General features: G+C 37.7%; 1 protein-coding gene across 3 annotated transcripts in view; it reads left to right on the top strand.

Annotated features, from left to right (window-relative positions):
• The window catches only part of sfswap (splicing factor SWAP), a 130664-nt gene that overhangs the window by 46451 nt on the left and 62184 nt on the right, over positions 1-22029 (top strand). For all 3 annotated transcript variants that reach the window (XM_051677249.1, XM_051677251.1, XM_051677250.1), the window contains exons 8-10: positions 6303-6588; positions 7211-7378; positions 7495-7588. In XM_051677249.1, the coding sequence (XP_051533209.1) occupies positions 6303-6588; positions 7211-7378; positions 7495-7588 (548 nt within the window). The remainder of the gene's footprint in view (positions 1-6302; positions 6589-7210; positions 7379-7494; positions 7589-22029) is intronic.

Here is a 22029-nt window from a genome sequence, read left to right as displayed (position 1 = left end):
CGAGTCAATTCACTCGGAGGCTGCATAAAAGTATATACCATGACTTACACAATCCGTCAACTTTATAAAAGACATCCTTTGTGTGAGCATGTAGATATTTTGCAGTCATCCGTAGTGTCCACTCTCAAACTGGCCGGGAACTTCAGTGCTAATGTAATCTTTCGTCAATGCAAAAGTTTCTTTAAGGAAAAGTGTTATTCACAAAACAAACTCCAGCCGCACGGTGGAGCCAATGCAAAAAGAAAAAAAGAAACCAAAATGACGCCCAGCTTCCTCAAAAGCCAGAGAAAGTACAGCGAGTCGACCCACTCACATGAGAAACACCCAGTGGTTTACTCACCCATTGATTCAATAAACGACATTGCCTGATTGGGACATGTAAATACTTTGCGACCGACCTTCGTTTCTATTCTCAGTTTGGCCGGAAACATCAGGGCAAAAGTGATCTTTCGCTGATGTAAGAGTTTCTTATATTCCTTGAACCGATCGCGTTTCTCTCTTGTCGAACTCGCAAAGTCCGGGAACAAGAAAATATTATGGTTCTTCCAAGAAAGCTTCCCTTTGCTCCTCACCTGGCGCAACACAAGATCTTTATCGGATGATCCCAGAATCGATCGGGGCCTGTCTCCCTCAGCAAATCTGTGAGCTGGGACTCTGTGAGCTCGCTTGATTTCCAGCTTGTGGCCTGTTATGTCGAGCAGACTCGGGGAAAAGCTCGTCTAGGAATTTCACCATATCTCTGCCCTCCTCATGCTCAGGAATTCGAACAATTCGAATGTTATTCCTGTGGCTTCTATTCTCAAGATCTTCAAGGAGATGTTCCAAATCAACTTTGGTCGCGGGCAGATTAGCGGTTAATTCCCTCTCCGAAGATTCCAGAAAATCAATTTGTCTCTCAACATCAGTCTCTCATGTAACTATCTCAGAGAAATTTATTTCCATCGCCGTAATCGATCAACAGCGAGATCCTCCAAGTCAGCAAGAACCTTCATCAACATCACCGACATGTTGGACAACTGACGCTGGATCTCCTCTCCCGCCGCGCCATCCAAATTGAGTCCCCGGTCTGTAGGCCTGTCGGGGCTTTCATCCTGAACACATAAGTGTCTTTTATTGTCTCCAGAGCCCGAGGATTTTGACTTCTTTGCCATGTTTTCCCTCAAAGAGCAAATGTGTAACTGGGTGTATAAAATTTCACCAGATTATAACATAAAAATAATAAAAAATTTAGCAAAGTACACAGAGCTCGTCGCTCACACGTCTGCCTCTTGCATGGTGTCACGTGACCCCCAGATTAGTCGATTATCAAAATAATCGTTAGTTGCAGCCCTAATCAGGAAGGAGGCAAATACTTTTTCACAGCACTGTAGCTGTTTATAAATTAGTCCCTTGCTCTGAATGCCAAATGTCTTCTTACAGTTATCATCGTGCCACAAAAACTGTTCTATACATTTATAAGTGGTGGGCTACCACGCAGCTCAGCTGATCAGTTCTGAGACTGGGCACAGCTGGCTAGTCTGAACTGCACTGAAGAATTGGATGCAGTTGGGTCTGGCATTTGCAGTTAGGGTGGCCCACATTGCGGTAATACCGGGACAGTCACGAACCGTATGCAGCATCCCGATGGACCTAGAGTCGGGACGTCTTTTGTCCAGATAATTATTGTTTTAAATAAGCATTTTAAATTGGCATCGCTGTTTCGTGCTTTGTCTAACATGAGAAACCATTAGATAGTAACGAAAGAATCGCTCACTGCAATTTCATTAGGGTAATTTTCTCCAAGTGGCTACCGGCACAAAACTTCCCTCACCTCCACCGCCTCCCATATCTGCTGCTGTCTGTCTGTCTGCCCAGGAAAATAAATAATTACCTGCTAGAATCCAAAATCGAGGATTCATTCATGCTAAATAGCGCATAATAACATAAATAATGTTATGATATGTTAATATGCATCAGTGTTTACTGCATGGTGGTCAAAGTATAAGAACAAAAAGAAAGCGTGAAAAGCTGGGGCACTCTTTCTGCCAATTATAGCCTACCGTGACTATACTTGCATTTTATCTAAATTCGAACATTACAACAATTCTCATTTTAGTCAAATACCTGTTAACTGAGCTGCTTCAGTCGGGTTTATTGTCATTTTACATATTGCAGTGCTATGAATAAAACAAAATGCAGTTCAGGAAATATGCAGTAAAACGGCTGCATCCAAGCAGAGAGATGAAAGTTATTGGCTGCATTCATGGCAGTGAATTATAACAGCTACAACAGTAAATCACAAATAATACATTGGAAGATATGAATACATTTAATATAAGGCAATATGTATTTACAAAACAGTGGATAGGACTAGCCTACATTATTTTAAGAGCCAAGCTCCGTATTTTTAAATGGGAATATGGCTAGCTTATTAGCCTATACTGGGGCGTAGAATAGTAGGCTACTACGCGACAGTATTGTGTGCCTTTTATTATCGGGCAAATCTGAAGGTTGTGTGTAAATGCTGATTTCAAATGCAATGGTCGAGCATTTGAGAGACGAGCATTCGTAAACTTCATATGTTAAGCAAGTCACTCACACCCAAGTGCCCTGTGAGCGCTCGCTCGCTCTCAAGTAAGCATTCATGTAAGCCTGTTTCTTTGCAGTGTAGGTCTATGCTTCTGTAGTCTTGTGGATTTATGGTTATTTTCGTTATTTCAGTAATATTAGCTGAGACGAATTCATCTGATAAATTTAACAGAAGTGAACTATCATTCTGTCTCATGGCATTGAGGAAGAACAGACAACGGTGCAGGTTGACCAGTCAGAAGAAAGGGCCACCCATATGTGCAAATTCATTTTTCACCTGGAAAATCAAATTATCAAAATGGACAGTGTCCTGTGGCCATTTTTCCAATTCCCTATTTTTAATTTGAGCATAAAATCTAAAGTACGAAAAACAAGTAGTTATTTGTTTTTTAATATTTGTTTTGTAAATGATTAATGAAATAAGTCGTATTTCCGACTTATTTTTTGTCAAAAAGGTCGCCGACATTTGGTCTACATGGTGACCAGTTTCTCATCTACCATCCATGCAGTTATTCATAAACCTCTGTACAACACTTCCTACTCCGTTCAGGTCTTTGGATTATTCTGTCTTTTTTAGCCAACCAAGATGTCTTGTAAGATTCAGCAAAATAAAACATTAAGAACTCACTCTATCAACTTGACAAAGTTATTTGCCCGAGTAAGCGTAAATTGTTTGCATTTGTGACGTGTTCCTCCAGGCATTTAGGATTGTCTGCTGATTCTTCAGGCTAATCTTGCTCAAATACTGCTTGAGTCAAATCCAGCAGCACACGCTGAGAGCTCAGATCCTCTCCATCTCCTTCTCCAGAGCAAAGCTCTCTGCCTCTTTATCTCCACAGGGAAACGTCATGAATGATTAGATCCCATCACTGAATATAAAGTCTTGTCAGCTGGAGCTGGAATAAAAGCCCATTTGTTATGGGATATATGAATTCTGATTTGGGTTTTATGATTGGAACAGTGTCCGCTTAGGCCTGTTGCAATTATTGCATAACCACCTGATCGCGATTATTTGATCTAATTAAATTAGTGCATTATGTGAATGTGCCAGACAAACTCAGACCATCTCCAGTTTCACTTTATTTCACATTTGGGGCACAGAGGAGGAGATTGGAGCATTTCACCAGATATGGATTAAAGGGATAGTTCACCCAAAAATGAAAAATTCTCTTAGAATTTCTTCATCCTCATGCCATCCCAGATGTGAATGACTTTCATTCTTCTGCTGAACACAAATGAAGATTTTTAGAAGAATATCTCAGCTCTATAGGTCAGTGCAAGTGAATGATGACCAGACCTTTGAAGCTCCAAAAATCACATAAAAGTAACACATAAGACTCCACTGGTTTAATAGATGATTTCTGAAGCTTGGATTCATTATCATTTAAAATCAATAGTTTTCATTTTCAGATGCCATTGTAGAAATTTTGTATTCACAGTCAGTCATGATTACTTTAATCAATGAGTTAAAGTGTCAAATTACAGAACGGTTAAGCGAGTAGTATTCAGCTGGTAATTTGATTCTAACATGGCAGCCCCCATGTGCTGACCCTCTCCATATAGAATAAAACAGCTTTTATAAGGTTACTGATGTGACTGGATTCTTCATTTTAATGTGAGTGGTCATGAATTCTTACATATATTGCAAAAAAATGACTGAGTGCAACTTTAAATCATGTAAAATGCAGTGTGAAAGTAAACTGAAGCATTACTATGGCATAACATTCAAATTAATAATAATTATTATTATTAATAATTATTATATTTCATATTTCTATGATATTCAAGTGTGCAGGGTTCCAAAAAATAAAAATGCTAAATTGACCTGGACACCCTATTTAAAGTGAACCAAAAAATAATTTTGATAAAGATATTTAAATATTTTGAATATTGTTCATGTTATTCTATTCACTATGTGGAATATTTGTTTAAAGCCTTAAAGGATTTATTACACTCGCCAAACACGTCTCTCACTCTCTCCTTCTGCTTTAACTTGCTTTTCACAAAATCTCTCTTGCTTGCTTTCATTTTTCTTTCCCTGTGCCTTATTTTCTCATTTATTTTTTTGCTCTCGCTCTTGCACTCTGTTTCTCTCTCTCTCCATCTCTCGGTCACCCTCACACTCATACACGTGCTCACACACCTCAGTCAGTGGTGAAGTAAATGTAGTCGTGTCCAGATCCCTGATGCCCCTTAACCACCCCCCCACCCCCCTTCCTCTTTCAGCTCCTTTTGATGTGTAGCTGCAGTCAAACACAATGCTAAACCTGCCTAAATGAGCAGACTGAGTCTATCAATCTCTATTGGTCTGGCTTTCTTCCAGGGCTTTTACAGCCTTCGCTTCAAGAGAACCCAGGAGATGCCGTCACTTTTAATTCCACTGCCTTTCATTTTTTTTTTTCGTTATTATAATTTCTTTTGTAGTATTTTAACTTTTTGAAGTCTTTACCATTGTGCATAGCCTTTAGTGCTCACAAGGGCTGCACGGTTTCAAAATTGTCTTGCAATTAGGGATTGGTCTCAATGGTGTATCTGTTTTCCAACTAAATGACTTGACTACCAGAAGTTTTATCTATATTTTTCTTGTATAATTTTTAGTAAAAGTTTGTTTTTAGAACGAGTCACTCTTTAAGGTTCACACTTTTACCTTATTTGACTAAAAGCCCAGAATTGCTTGTATTGATCTTTAAGGGACAGTTCAACCAAAAATGAAAATTCTCTCATCAGTTTCTGACCCTAATGCCATCCCATATGTGTATGACTTACTTTCATCTGCTGAACACAAATGAAGATTTTAAGAAGAATATTTCAGCTCTGTAGGTCGAAAAATGTGAAGCTCCAAAAGCACATAAAGGCAGCATAAAAATAAACCCCAAGACTCCAGTGGTTAAATCTATACCTTCAGAAGTGATATGATAGGTGTGGGTGAGAAACAGATCAATATTTATGTCCTTTTTTACTATAAGTTCTCCTCCCTGCCCAGTAGGTGGCGATATGCACGAAGAATGCAATCGCCAAAAACAAAAGAAGAATGTGAAAATGAATGTGGAGATTTATAGATATAAAGGACTTAAATATTGATCTTTTTCTCACCCGCACCTAACAAATCGCTATATTTATTAAGCTGGTTTGTTTTTTCTTCTGAGGTCTTTTTGTCATCTTGTAACAGTTGACTGAAGAAAAAATCAGAGCCTGACTGTAATTGGGCTTTATTAAGTGTGTTTTCCAAAAACTGTAAGTCTTTAAATGTTTGCCATCTCAACACAAGGACAATTTGATCCTAATTATTTGTGCTCTGGTAGAACAAAGGAATATGATTTTTTTTCTTCTGCTCTTGTTTTATCTTCTGCTTTAAAAGGAAATTTAATTATGAGGACAGTGATCCAAGCGTAGATTATTTCAATTTTTAATTTGCATCACAGCAGAGCTCCCTCAGTGTGCTTGCCTGCCATTCTAACCGAAACAAAAATGCTGTGGACAACCTGTGTTTTAATGTATATGTCCTTTTTGCTCACCCACATATATATATATATATATATATATATATATATATATATATATATATATATATATATATATACATATACAACTGCACTGTCACTTTCAATACACTTTTTCTCAATAAAGGGGCAGGCGAGCACAAAACAGGAATTTCATATTGTAACTTATTCAATTTAATTTGCCCTTGGTGGACTTATGTCTGATTTAGTCACCATGTTATTTGTTTTCCACAGCTAATGTGGCAGCAATATACTATGGCTACTGTTTGATGCCTGATGGTACGTACTGCCTGGCTCCGCCACCTCCTGGAATTGACGCCAGTGCCTATTACACTTCGCTGCCCACTGGCATGATGCCGACTCATCCTGCGACTGGCCCTCCGCCTCCCCCTGGCACCGCACCTTCTTTGGACCCTGTGGCTGCAATCCCATCAGTCCCTATTGCATGTCCAGTCACAGTGTCGGCTCCTACCTCTGTTCCGATCACCCATGCTGCTCCTGCAGCCCCTCCAGCTTCCAGGTCTGCATTTAACTGTCTATTTTTGCTTTGTATTACCACCTGAGTATGCAGAGCTTTTCCCATAAAATTGCAATTCTGTCATTGTTCAGTCACCCTCATGTTTCAAACAATGTATGTCTTCCATGGACTAGATGTTACACAGATTGACAGCCTCCGTCACCATTTACTTTCATTGAATTATTTTTTCTATACGATAAAAGTAAATACTGACTGAGGCTAACATTCTGCCTAACATCTCATCTTGTGTTATACAGATTTGGAACAACTTAAAGGTAAGTAAATGATGACAGAATTTTTATTTTAAAAATGTGCGTCTTTATTAGGGGCCATTCACACAGAAACCATTTTTTGCATCTGTACAAGCTGATATATTTTCTTTCTATGTAAACGTGACCTAAACAGGTGTTTTGACCATTGTAGTATCTTACTGTTTGCACCGCATTTTTGAGATGCAGTGTCAAGTTAAAATAACTTTTCATGCGTTTGCCTGCTTTTAGCTTTTTAAAAAAGTTTTTATTTTAATTTTTTTATGTGTACGGTCAGAATTGCCCATTTGCAGCACCATGCAAAAACTGATATTTCCTTCAGCAAATGCAAATCTAGTTTTTCTTTAATCCTTCAGCTCTCGGCCTCCTCAAACCACCATCGCCCCAACGCCGGCGGCCGCTCCTGTCGCAGCCATCATCCCCCCACCCCCCGACATCCAGCCTGTCATTGACAAACTAGCCGAGTATGTGGCCAGAAATGGGGTGAAATTCGAGACCAGTGTGCGTGCCAAGAAAGACCCAAGGTAAGCAATTATGCTCCTGCTCGTAAAGCCATCCTTCAAATACGACAGTCTTACTGCTATTAGATCACTATGAAGTGTGACAAAACATTTTTGTACTTGTCTTCTACACCCTAAAGGTTTGACTTCCTGCAGTCCTGGCACCAGTACAACTCCTATTACGAGTTCAAAAAGCACTACTTCATGCAGAAAGAAGGCCTGAGTGTGTCAGAGGTAGTAACAGCCACGAGTCTTTACCTTTCTCTTAACCTTCTCCTTACTTCCTTTTTTCACCCTATCACTTGTTTCTTGTAAATTCATTAAATATGGCTAGTTATACCAATATATCTATTAGTGGTAGACCGATATACAGGATCTACGTGCTCTATAGATATCAGTATCGGCATCGGTCAGTGATGTAGTGATACATTATTATTATATGTTTTATTCATTATTATTGCAGGTTATTTCCTTGTTTGAAATTTATCCATAGGATCTTTAACATAGCGATGTCTATTGCATTTTATCCATCTATATGTGTGCGAGCTTTGTTTTGTACGCATGTCTGCATATACAGTACGTGCAATATGTTCTGCCATGCTAATGGCACAATATGGCATATTTAACATCTGCTTATACTTTACTGTTTTTTTTTTTTTTTTTTTTTTATATATAAATATGTCTGTTTACCAATGCAAATTATGGCATTTTTCAGCTCTGATTGACGTGTTTCGTTACCTCTCAAGATTTTAAGACTCTGTGGCTCTTCAAGGATAGTTCCTACAAGACCCCTGTCTTTCTCTGTTCATTGAATTTTGTGAGAGAGCCTTGATATGACATCACCACATGACTTGTATTACTAGATCTTTTAAAAATACAGTATATGGACTTTAAAAATAAATTTAGCGTTATCTCTTTGACTAATGGTTGCTTTTGTAGCAAAGGCACACATGTACACAATTGTAATACAAACACATAGCCTAAAAAAATGTAAGAGCTACACAGTTTTAGAAAATCCCCTAGGTTAATGTAGACAAATGACAGGTTATTGCAGTAAGCTAATTAGCACCTTATGGTCCTTTAGTAATGTAGAAGCAGCATGATACAATACAGTGCAATAATGCAATTTGTTGTAATGGCAATTCAATCAGGCAATTAAGGACACTATAAAGAATGTAATATAAGGGTAATTAGTAAACACTGGAGGTTTTGTGCGATACAGAAGCAGTTTACTTTGATCCTCACACTGATGTAATGTAACGGGGAGATTCTGCAGTTTATCAGAGCAGAAAAATTGCAGGATGCTAATCACTCTTTGAAGAAAGTTATTTTACTTAGGCCAGACATACAGGGAGAAAATTGCATCTCAATACGTTTGCCAGTCAAGTGGTCATATAGACGTGAAAGAAATTAAATCGGTTCTTGTCCTGATTTTTCATCGCTTTTTTTTTTTTCTTATTTTGTTTGTGTTCTGCCTCTAATGGTTTGTGTGATGCTGTAAATCCATTATGTTAAGACAACTTATCCTTTTCCCTGTCATTACTGACTATTAACTCGCTGGTCATTTTTAATGGATTGAGAGGCAAGACGGACTTAACTGTGCAGCTGCGCATTATTAAATATAAAGAAAATATCAAGAGTGAATTGAATTAGAATGAGGGCGCTTTATGAATGCATCTTTGCTTAAGTGCTCAGACTGGCTTTTTTGTATCTCTCCCACGCACGGCACTGGCTAATACAAATTTCGTAAACAAATGCTAAACTTTGATGGATTGAAACAATATTTATTGTAGTGGGGAGGTGGGAATCCTTGCGTTAACCATATGCAAGTTCATTTGGAAGAGCGCATGCTTTAAAAGATCATTCACCCATGAACTCTGTAAGTGAATCTTATCCTAATAGACCCATTTTCGGCTTCAAATTGTCGGTGCATTATTGCCTTTTAATGTAAATGTTATCTAAACCTGAATTATATTTCCTAAGAGGAAATTGTGTCAGTTGACATGATTAGGAGCACAGTAAGTGGTTGCAGAGTGAACTAATGAGGACTGCGTTGAGACTATAGATATAGTTGCTGTCTTTTTCTGTGTGTGCGTGTGTGTGCGTGTGTGTGCGTGTGTGTGCGCGTGTGTGCGCGTGTGTGCGTGTGTGTGCGTGCGTGTGTGTGCGTGCGTGTGCGTGCGTGCGTGTGTGCGTGTGTGTGCGTGCGTGTGTGTGCGTGCGTGTGTGTGCGTGCGTGTGTGTGTGTGTTGAAGAACACTTTGACTTGAAACTTGAAACTGAAGTTGAAACTGAAGATGAAACTTCCTCAGTTCGCATTACGCACATTGACTTTGACTGTGTCTCCGTCTGATGGGGCATTTACACATTGCTCCGTGTCTGAATTGTTGGTTGTTCCTATTACTCGATGGCCTAACGTTATTGGTACAAAGCATAACTGGCCATCTAATTTTAAATGGGATGTATTGCTGGTAAGAATAAGATGTCATTGTAATTTTCTTGATTTCACTAAAAGTTATAATAGTAACCTTTTACTAATAGTTCACCTAAAAAGTTAAATTCTGTAATAATTCACCCATCCTCATGCCTTTGGCTTGCTCGCTGGGTTTCTAAATACAATTATTATTTAATTACTTATTTTTATACACACTTCATAATCATATTTAATCAAACTTCACAATGATGAGTCTAAGACTTTATAGATATTACGGTTTCATTTTTTGTTAATGCATGATTTTCTGTAAAGCTGCTTTGAAACGATGTGTGTTGTGAAAGGCGCTATACAAATAAAAATGACTTAACTAAACCCGCAGTCTTTCTGCGGAACACAAAATAAGGTATTGTAATGAATATAGCGATCCGTCTTTTCATTAAAAAAGCAGTGGATAGTGATTTCAGGCATCAAGCTTCAAAAAGAATGCAAAAGTATCATAAAAGTAGTCCAGGCGACTTGTGCGTCATATTTCAAGTGTTCTGAAGCCATACAGTATGATGAACGTGCAAGATTTTCACTGAAAAATGATTTATGCCTTCTGAAGACTTTAAATTCGATCCACAAGTCGCATGGACTACCATTTTTAAACTTGCTTGTTTTTAGATTTGATTTCAAATGTAATTTACTTATAAGATTGAGGGCTTGCTCTGTCTCTTGAGTGGAACTGCAGATCCCAGATCCATCAGTACAACACCATACCCTTGGGACTTGCCCTATAGTCCTGACTAACCTTGGAGTTGACTGATACAGTTAACAATTCATTAGTATAAGGTAGTATCTGCAGCCTACATTATCTCTAAATGAAGAGATTTGATGTATTAGGGATTTAAAGGAAATAAGAAATTATGAATGTGGAAAAAAGTTAAGATGTATTAGTGGAAAATTGGAAGAAACACTCTATTCCAGGAGGGATTTTTTTATTTTATTTTTATTATTATTTGCTGGCCCTGCCAGTGATATCGTCTCCAGAGTCAGAGCTCGGCTGCTGCTTTAGGTAATTACTTCACTTGAGCAGAACTTTTTGCTGTCTAATCTGTGCAATTTTATAATTTATTTTGAAAATCTTCCACTCTTAATTGTGCTTCCAGCTCGGTGGCAGTCTTTCCAGCTGTCGGATATGGCACAGACTACCCAGCCCCTCAAAGCTTTGGTTTGGGTGCATAAAATTCGCCACTGCTTTCATCAGAGCAACTGGAGAGTTTTTCAGACCTCTTGAAATCACCTTTTGGACTGCTGCTAAACAATTTTTAAGTTGGGGTGAGAATTAGCAGCGGCCTGGCGATGTGAAATTATATTGTTATCTGGAACGCTGTACAACAATATTGTGCTTTTTTGTTTAGTCAGTTGTGATTCAAAACTGTGATAAACTGTGATCTTTTACTCACTTGTTTCTCATTCAGCTTCATTCGACTTAGGTGCTCTGCGCAACAATTTTAAAAGATCATGCTTCATCGTAGAGCCACAAAAGTAGCGTAGTGCGTAGGCACGCCAGTGTCATAAAAAAAAGCAAACAAACAAATGTGAGGGAAAAGTGTATATTGGTTTCAGTGTGTTTATCATTACCCAAAAAACCCTTGCTGAAGGATCTACTGAAACAAGTTCTAGACTTACATTCATAGCTTGTACTAAGTTTGCATGTTGGGCGAATAGAAATTATTGAGTGTTTTTTGACCAACCCAAGGTAAATTTGGTCTTCAGACACACTTTATATTACTGTGAAAATGTAACTAAAAATATTGATTACTGGTGTTGGAATATCGATACATTATCGTACAGTAGAAATCGTACAAATCGTACAGACCAATCAGCTGTGAGCTCAAGTAGACTTCAGCAACGGGTAAATGGGAAAAATTTGTATCCTGCTTTATTTTCAACGTAAATTCGTTGTTATAAATATTTACTTAATTATTTAATTATTATTGTAATGTTATTGTTTAAATGTGGCTAGAAACAAAAGATGAATTCATTTAGTAAACCATAGACCAGAATTATCACAAGCTGGCTTTAATGTAGCAGTCAAAAGTTATTTAAATATGTAACAAACAAAATTCATATATAAAAAAAATTCGACATTTGGTTAGTAAAATAATTTAATTTCATATGGAAGAGATAATAAAGTTGCTACTTTAGCTCTGCAGCATGGCAGCAATAAAACGGGGCATCCATTTATTGTCGGCACTGTGCAATGCAGCGGACGATTCCATTGTAGGTAGCTTCATTAATTATAATGGGATCTATTTGCTTTTTACGTGATGTGACGCCACTCGTGTCTGGTGTAGACAGTTTAAGAGAGAGAGAAATTAAGTAGTTTAAATTTATTTTTCTCTTTTTGAAACATGGCTTGCTGTACGAGGAAGTTTAAATGCATTCCTTAGATATTTGCAGCTGATTTTTCTCTCCAGTTTGTATATTTTTTTTTCTCCTCAGGTGTTCTGTTAAAGCCATGTTGCCTCAAACTACCCATTTTATCACATCATCAGAGTGAAAAACTAAACCCTTTCTAAGCATTCATATTGTTTTAGTCAGGTACAGTGAGTTTGCAGTCAGCATTTGTGCACACTTCACTGCTTTCCGCTCTGAGTCAGTTTGGGAGACTTTTATTTGTGTGAGTGGGACACAAATCCTAAGGTTTAAAGGAAGGACAGAGCGAGGCTGTGAGCCTGTGAGAATCAATTTGTTCTTGTAACCTGTGTACGTGCCTCAAGGACACCACCCCAGAACCAATTGCTTTGAGTGGCATTCTACTCATTTGGGGTATGTGGTCAGTTATATTTCACCAACACCCACAGACCTTATTTAAAATGCATGTTCTTCAGAGTGCCTAGAAGCCGGAAGAGTTTTGGATGAATTAAAGCATAAAATGCAAGGTTTTATTCAAATTCAAACAGATAAACTACAATGTCTGAAATAATTTCCTCTTTTAACTCTGTTTGATAGTGTGTGAGAACATTCATAAAGTCTCATTCTCCAAAGACATGTCGGCCAACCCGATAGGCAAACCCCAAGTGTTTGACAGGTTTCTAAATGGCTAGTTTTCTGATTAACCACAAAAGTGCAGGCCACTCCCCATACTGCTTACAGTGTCTAGGGCTGTCACAGATATGAGTGTGATTTCATAAGACACCTATTTCAGAGATATCTGTCAGATAGTAGGGACATTAATGTGTGGTATCCCAAAAAACATTGATTACATCACCCTGTAAACAGCCCAGACAAGTTTCTTTCTTACATACGCCACATCCATACAATCCATGATGCTCTTATGTTCTTCCTTACTAATTCAGGATCCCCAAAGATCTTGAGACTTGATCTGCAAAGTTCAGCATCCCTGTGAATTCATCAACCTCAGGCAGCATTTAAACTTGATGTTCTGGGATCGTCTTCAAAGCGAGTGATATTTGGTTCAGATTTCTCCCCATCTCAGCAGAGTCTGACTTCTTTAAGACTGCTATATTTAACCACATTTATTGCATAGCTTTTTTTCCCCCTCCCTTTCTGTATTTTGAGGGTAATGCACAAGGGAGCGTACACTGTAAAAGTTTTAAGGCAGAATTTTGCCTGCATACTCTGAGTGTGCTGTGACCTGACTTTGAAAGGTGAATGTATTGTCCTAGATTATTCAGCCTCTTGAACCAAAAGTTAATGATGTTTAAGGTCAAGTGATGATTTTGATCTTAAACTTGACAGGTTCTGAAAATTCATGCTGCTTGTAATTGTGACCCATATCTGTTTCAACCGTCATCATGGTTTTAGCATTTAATGTCACATTATTCCCCTTTAATGAGGCCTTTTGATACATGGAAATGGTCATTCAGTAAAACAATGCACTGGTTTATTCTCCTTTTAACACCTTTCTCAGGCTGGTTTTCCTCATCAATTCCACCAAAATCCCTCTGAGGTTGTAGAGCACAGAATATTATGATGAAAGCAAAACTGCATCTGGTTTGATCTATGGTAACCTGAAGTTTCTTTTAATTTCCATTTTATTTTTAATAGTAATTTTATTAGTGGCATCATGTATCATTTTTAAAATAGCACCAATTGAGTACCCTCTCAGTTTTAGGGACCTCCCATAAGAAATGAGCACTGTCTAAAACTAAAGAAAGCCCTTTCTTCTTCCTCTCTTTACACCATATAGCTGCCCAATATTCTCATTTTAAATTCATTTGAATAGAATCGGCTAACTTTTATTCTTGTGTGGCATTCTAAAAACACAAGTGGGGTACTTTTTTGCTCCATTCATATCCTTGCATAATATAATCAAGGCGTTTGGCTGGTCCCTTGACTTCATAAATCATCTATATTGTTTTTGCACCACAGCTTTTGAATTTCGTTGGTAAGGCATAAATGCTGCTGTGCTTACGGTTCCAGCTCTGAGGTTTTGGCACGCTCTTATGTTTAATTGAAATGGTCGGCCTTTTAGCTGCTTTAAATGAAAAGTGGAAACATTTCTCTCCACTTCCAGACCTCTGTGTAACTGAGCTTCCATTTGATGTTTATTTTTTCTGCTCTCTTTTTTTATTACATGTAAAAGAAAAGAGCGGGTTGATACTTTATTTGTCATTAAGTGCACGGTGGCTATGCCACCAACAACTATGCAGTTTATCCATCTCCTTTTCTCCAAACAGACACATTGTCATACTTATAAAAAAAAAATTAAGTGTTCTTATATCTGCTACATTTCCACCCTATATATATAGATAACTGCAATGGACTTCCACCTAGAATGCAGCAGAACATATCTTCTGCTTATAAATTTTGTTGTTTTGTAAGTCTCTTGTAGAAATGGAGTCTAGTTCCCCCTTCCACTTTCCTACTCCTGGTGTTTGGCTCTGCCAATTTTTCCATGTCCTTCTTAAACTTAGTAAATTAATGTTTTTATTTTTAGAACTTTGTTTTTTTACCCTCTGGCGTGGTTTTTGCATTCCTTTCAAATTCCAGCAGACTGCCTTAAAAACATAAAAAGAGAGAGACAGGTATTATCTCCTTTTTTGGGGTGAGAAGGGTAAGACATATTTGCATGTCTTGTACACACACATAAACGTAGTTCAGTTAGAATGCTCCAAATTACATTAATATCACATTTTCTGAATTAGCCGTGTTTTTTGTAATCAAAGGAATACTAAGTATTTTTAGATGATTAGGTTTTACTAAGCCGTTGGGTCTGGAGGCGGTTAAATGAAAGCTGTAATAATCATCTTGTTTTTTTGGCAGAAGTAAGCATGCTACTCATGTCAGTGACTGAAAAATGCCATTAAGAGACCGGTATCGTAGCTATGACAGTGGCACTTAGAGGCAATCTGCAAATTTCTAGCAGCATGCCATGTCCCCCTTGTTTTTTTTAAATGCAGATGACATGAAAAAGTTACCAAAATCCACGAGCTCCCAGAGACTGTATGAGGAAGAAACAGACTACTCATAGAAAAAAGAATTGGAGAAATTGCAATGCTCATTATGGTGGCTGTAGGAAAGTCCCACCTTTAAATTTAAAGAACCAGTCACCTTAATGATAAAGCGAATATCTAGTTTTTATGCTCTAGAATGCATTGTGATGGCAGCAATGGAGCAAAGGGAGTAATCAAACGCACTCATCTAAACAGTCCTCTCTGTATCAATAAGTAAGCAAATTTGAGCACTTGCACAGCCTTAAAGACCCCCTGAAATCAAAATTAAAGTGTTGCTGCTTTTAGTCCATATCGATTATATTTAAGGTCATCTATCTGCTACTTCTAAACTTTATTTGCAGAATATGTAAGAATATAAACTCTGTAGTCTCTCTCTCTAAAAAGACTCAAGAATAGGGCTGCACAATTAATCGAAAAATGAATTGCGTTAACGATTACAGCTGTCACAATTATGTAATTGTGAAAACGGACGATTTTTCAATTTAAGTCTACTCCTTTTGCATTAATGGTTTCTATTTAGAACGTGTTTTTGCAGCAGAGTTTCTAACCAATCCCAGACGTGTGCGTTGAGCAATGAAACGACAATGGCCAATCAGAGACGCAGTGAGTATACAGTCCAATCAGTCATGACAACCAATCCTTATGCGCAAGTTTTAAATAGTCTGATGTCCAGATGCTTGCTTACGGTATGTTTCATCTCTGTTTGCGATGGCACACACAAATTTGTGCTAAAGAAACATCATCTGACACTCGAAAAGAAGCTGTAAAACAAAGGTGAGCAATTTTCTATTTTCAGTTCATTGCATGTCGTGCCGTTTTATTTACTGTAGGTAAACAAACCACAAACGAGGAACGCAACAAAGCTAAAACAATCCCGACCGTTATAATCAAGGAACAGACAGGGTCTACAGTAAATAAGTGATTTATTTTGTTATTTAAACAGCTCTATTTATTATGAGGGCATTTGTGAGTACAGAACTGCAGGGCTCAAACAGTGAGTGACAGCTTCAGTCATTATAATGGGAGAGTTTGAATATTGTTGCGTTGCTTGATTTTTCTGTACAATTTATTAAAGAAGAATAACAGTTGTATTTATGTATTAAACAGCTATAAAGTGGCATGTTTTGAAGTCAGCTAGTTTTGGACAGAAAAAGTCTTGAACGTCATATTTCACGGACCATCTTCTTTATCGCGTCTGCTCAAATAAATACCTATTTGACCCACTACTGCTGTTGGTGGATTTTAATTTTAACGAATCACACAACCTCACATCTGATCTTACCTTCCAAAGTGAAACCACTGTGACAGATTTGAGGCCAAATATGATCTAACGATGATCTTATGTGAACAAGATCACAATACGGGATTTTAAATGCAGTAAGTTACTTCAGTCTAAATCGGCTGTTCAGTTTGACTATTGAATATGTCAGATATTATTATTTACTATATGTGAGCCAATAATTTAAGCAGTAAAGACACATATTGCATGTCTGATGGTAGTTTTTGGTTTTTATGCCACATTTTTCAGGTTTTGGAAGTGTGTTAAATGTGTGAGGATGAGAATACATCAACATGATACATGACGCACAGGCATATTGACTGAAATTATTATTATTATTTTTTTTTTAATAGTTCAAAAATAACCTACATACACTACCGGTCAAAAGTTTTGAAACACTCATTCTTTATTCTAATTTTTTTTTTTTTTTTTTTTTTTTTTCACATTTTAGAATTATAGTAAAGTCATCAAAACTATGGAATAACATAAATGGAACTATGGGAATTATGTTGTGACTAAAAAAAAATCAAAAATAAATCAAAACTGTGTTATATTTTAGCATCTTCAAAGTAGTCATCCTTTGCCTAGAATTTGCAGACATGTACTCTTGACATTTTCTCAACCAACTTCTTGAGGTATCACCCTGGGATGCTTTTTAAACAGTATTGAAGGAGTTCCCATCTATATGCTGGGCACTTATTGGCTGCTTTTCTTTATTGTTTGGTTCAATTCATCAATTTCAAAAACTTTTTTTTTATTATTAAATTTTAGTTTTAGAATGAAATAAATTAATATGGTGGCACAATTATATTTTTGTCTACAAAACTAATTTCAAACATTTAAGCATATGCCTTCAGATCAAAAGATTTTTAAGATCATGAGAAACATTTCAGACAAGTGTTTCAAAACTTTTGTCCGGTAGTGTATATTTCTTCACTTTAAACCATAGATAAACTGTACCTTTATAATAACCTTTAGTAACATTAGCAAACATTATTACAGGATGTAATGCTTAAAAGAAACTCAGCCCACAACATGCTGTTTTGAAGAACCCGGAAGCATGTTTGCCTGCTTAGTGATGTCACAGTAATTTCATCAAATAATCGTCATTAAAAATCGCGATTACAATATCAAGGGTAATAATCGTCAATTAAGTTTTTTTCCCCCAATATGAATCGCTTAAAATGTGAGTTTTGACTGACCGTTATCACCTTTCAGCCATTTGAAGCTCTCACTGTGGAGGGTAATTGTCTTTGAAGGGAAGAGTTAATTGGGATGATAACTTCTAAATGGGATGCACCAATGTGGGAGGAAAGTTACTGGTGTTTATTTATATTTTTTGTGCAACTGGAGGTTTCTTTGGATGCACAGCTTAAGTGTTCTTTGTTCATTATGTTTAGTGCATTGTGATTCAAAACATGGATATATTATCTCTTACTCTCTTTTTTGTCATTCATCTACATTAGACCTACACCATGGCTACAGCCTCGTAGTAAGCAAAGACCGCAATGTGCTGTGTGCGTTTGTGGGCTGGTTATGGATTAAGGTTGTCAAGTAGATCATCGTTCGGTACTCTAGTCTTTGGAAAAGCTAGCCGGTATTGAGATCGCTTCTCAAGTTTCCCCGGTTAGTGGCACTGACATGAGCAGCATGGTTGAAAGGGGTATGTGTGTGTGGCTGTAAACTAAAGCCTATTTGCTATTTTAAATAATGGGACAACACGTTTGACATGTCCCGCCCCAACTTCCTGTTTCAGTTGGAAATACGTCAAAACACCAAATCAAATTGTGACATTTTGTTAGTAAGTTTTAGTGAAGCTAATGTAGCTTGACTGTAGTTTTGCTACTTATAACAACAAGTTATTAATCGCTTGTAACTTGGGAAGCAATCGTTTCAAACTAGCTTCCCAAACATTACACTGTAGCTTGATCAGCCTGAAAGTGCAGTTTATTTATTTTAGCTAAAGAACTTAAAGGTACTCTGGCCTTGTTAGATTTTATAGGTGATTTGACATGGCATGGAAAGTAAGCTTGACAGAAGCCTTTCTATATCGTGGCAGTTTTGTTTTGCCCCATTCGAGTATAAAGGCACTGTACTTGCATGAATAGCTTCCCTGGGATGTTACCGATATGGCCACCAAATGCTGTAAATAGAGCTTCCTTATAGTTGCTTATTAAGAACATTCCTTTAAAACACAGTCCCTTTTCCTTCTCCACCTTATCTTTCTCTCTCCTCCGCTACCTGTCCTCTGTTCTTCGTCTTTTTAACCCATCCTCATGCCTGTCATCTTACTTTATAGACAAGTTAGCTCTGCGCTCGGAAGCTATTGTTCTTGATTTGTGCCTGCATCCCTTTGCTCGCTCAGCGGTACTGCTGCTCGCCTTTGAAGAGGTGAAAGAGCCAAAGAGCGCTTTAGTCGCCTCGCTTTCTTTGTTTGCTTCCTTTTATTGTGTGCTCCTCTGGGGAAGTAAGTTATTCTCCTTCTTTTTGTGTCCTTTTTTATTTATATCCAGTGTTGTAGTTCTCTTTGCTAGGATGAGGAGGAGAATGCTGTTGTCGGGCGGCAGTGGATACGTGAGATCACAGAGTCGTTCACGGGTCTTTGCACTTATGACTTGATAAGTGGAAATAATCAAGCTGTACACAAGGCCTCCAACAGCTCATTTAGACTGATTAGTTAAGAGAACAGGGGCAGCATCTCTAGGACCCTTTTTCCACAGAAATGGTGCTTACACGAACCACTCTCAGAACTAGTGCGCGATTCCACTGACTTGAGAGCTGAACTATGACATGAACTAGATATATTACTACACAGCCTGTGTAGAAATAAGCATGGCACATCTCAGCCTGTCTTTACAAGTCTGTTGAGTTTTGGGAAGATATTTTACATCCAAAGTAATTTGGTTCAGCATCTTTATGCTATCACAAGCTCTTTTTAAATCTATTATTTAAATTAAAAGTTAATTAAACACCATCGACAAACATGATCCTACTCCCCTGCCTCTGATGTTAGTGGTTTCTGGTTCGAGACCAGCATGTTTAAAGGGATTAGGGGTTGCACGACTACTGATTTTTAGTAGTCAACTAGTCGAGCCCATTAGTCGAGTCGAATTCAACTAATCGTGACGCCATTCCACCCTCAAACCACTACAAATCCACAGTATCGCATTCTTGAAGGAGCAAACAGAATCCAAGTTGGATGTTCCAACACACAAAGTTGACAATCGGGATGTACTCCATCAGGTCATCAGATTCCAACTTGAAGCGCTTCTCTGACTGTCACCGAATCATGTTCTTGAAGGAGTGAACAGCATCCAGGTTGGTATTATGCTAGTATTTTGGTTATTTTTAAAGGACAATTTGCATATATTGCAGGTTATCATTGCACTTGAATCATATTTATCAGTGTAGCCTTTGGAATGTTCTGAACATTATGAGTGTTGATACAATGCTATGCGCATGTGCAATACCAATATGGAGAGTGCGTAAGATTGTTGCTGATACGTTGATGCATTGTTGAGCAGAGTGACACAGTAAACAATCACCAGTTCTGAAGTGCATTCTGTGTGTGCGTCTTTTAATATGAGTCTGAAAGGACATCACGGCCTGCATTTGAGCCACTGCTTCTTTTCAGTGCAGAGCCACCGGGCTTCATACCTGCCGTATTACCTACAAACATATTTTATAAATCGCATGGTGAGCGACTAGTCGAATTCAGGCTGACAGTGTCCACTATTAAACTTATGTTATCATTGACTCACTCTCATGTTCTCTTGGTGAATCAGAAAAGTAGGTGTTAGGTAGAATGACAACCTTAGTCACCATTCACTTTCACTGTATAGCAAAATAAGTTAAATAAATCACCAGGTCCTTCAAAGCAGATTTTTCCAGTAGGTGCTCTTTTCGGTTTCTCTGTTGTTTTATATATATATATATAAGTCCATGATTGTTCCCTGTGGTGCTGGATCTACTTTTGACTCCAGTAAGAAGCCTAATTTTGTCAATTCTATTTTTCTCACACTTCAAAGTTCTCTTTACCACCTGCACTGTTAAGAAGTTCTTGCTTTATGCTGAGTTGTCTGTACAAAAAAGTTGTTCTCCAAAAAAAAAGAAACTGTTCTATCAACATGTACTTTATTAAACCAACTGACTGCTTTCAGTCAGATACACATGGGCTGTATTTTACACTAGAGCTATTTCTGGGCTTGGATGCGCATCAGAGTAAACTTGACAATCAAGGTTTTTCAGCATCCCGCCCAGCCCGACATAGCAACATTGGCTAAACAAATAGCGTTACTATCCGTTTGTCCAACCAATGGCAAATGGGTAGAGTATTCAGAAATCTGTTTGAAACCAGTCATTTTTGGTGATGCTAGTCGCACAGGAATTAACACATTTCACCTGTAAGTTTTGGTAGTTAAACCAAAAAGCACAGAAGGACAAACTTGTGAATTGAATGACACTTTTTTTCATTTCTGACTTTCCATTAATGGTTAAAGCGAAAACAGCCTGAGATGTAGTATATTGTGTAAAGTGTGAAATGTTATTAGGAAGTAGTCTGATTTATTTATAAAAAAAAAAGTTAAATGACATTCCACTCTTTAAAGAGTTCTGGAAGTGCTAAGTGTATGCGATTATGAGTGCACGATCTTTTCTTTGAAATAATGTGAGAATCATAATTCCCTTAGCATCATGATCTCTCTTTTATCCTTCCCGAGTGACACCTACCATTTCACTTTGAATTACAGCACATTAACTCTCATTTAGTCGCATTGCTTTATCCTGCTTAACTCAGCACGTACACAAGGATGGCATAAATGAAGTGTGCGCCAAATGCTAACGAAAAGCTCATCATGTTTTGCTATTATGGAGCTACTTCCACATGCCATGGTCCATCAGCATGCATGTCTTCTGCTGACTTTACTCATAAACAGGATTAAGGGATTAACCGCCTTCATTTGAAAGGATGAAGACATTCACTATAGCACCACCTCTACAGGGGAGAACATGTTCAAGAAAAGCCAAGGCTGAAGACGAAATGTCGCACAGTAGGGGAGACTCTATAACAACCCCTATTTGTTATTAATGTTCATTTGATATTAATTTAATGATGTAAGATGACAACAAAGGTTTTTAGTGAAGGATTCTCTGCAAACAGCAAAGCGCATTGGGAATTACGTCAGTAACGCATAATCAAATGTTCCTCCACATAGAGCATTATTCCTGCTGCTTAAATGACCATCTAGACAACTTAACATATAAGATAACACATTTCTGTATGGAAGAATTAATAAAAGGGATGGTTTATCCAAAAATGAAAATTCTCTCCAGAATTCTGTTGTTTCAAACCTGTAGGACTTTTTCTTCTTCCGTGGAGCACAAAAGGAGATGTTAGGCAGAGTGTTAGCATCAGTTACCATTTACTTTCAGTGTATGAAAAAACATGCAATGAAGGTAAATGGTGACTGAGGCTAACATTCTGTTTAATGTCTTCTTT

Source organism: Myxocyprinus asiaticus, chromosome 38, assembly GCF_019703515.2.
Source record: "Myxocyprinus asiaticus isolate MX2 ecotype Aquarium Trade chromosome 38, UBuf_Myxa_2, whole genome shotgun sequence".
NCBI classification, from domain to species: domain Eukaryota; kingdom Metazoa; phylum Chordata; class Actinopteri; order Cypriniformes; family Catostomidae; genus Myxocyprinus; species Myxocyprinus asiaticus.
Note: the sequence above shows the minus strand (reverse complement) of the source record. Positions and strands in the feature narration are given on the sequence as shown.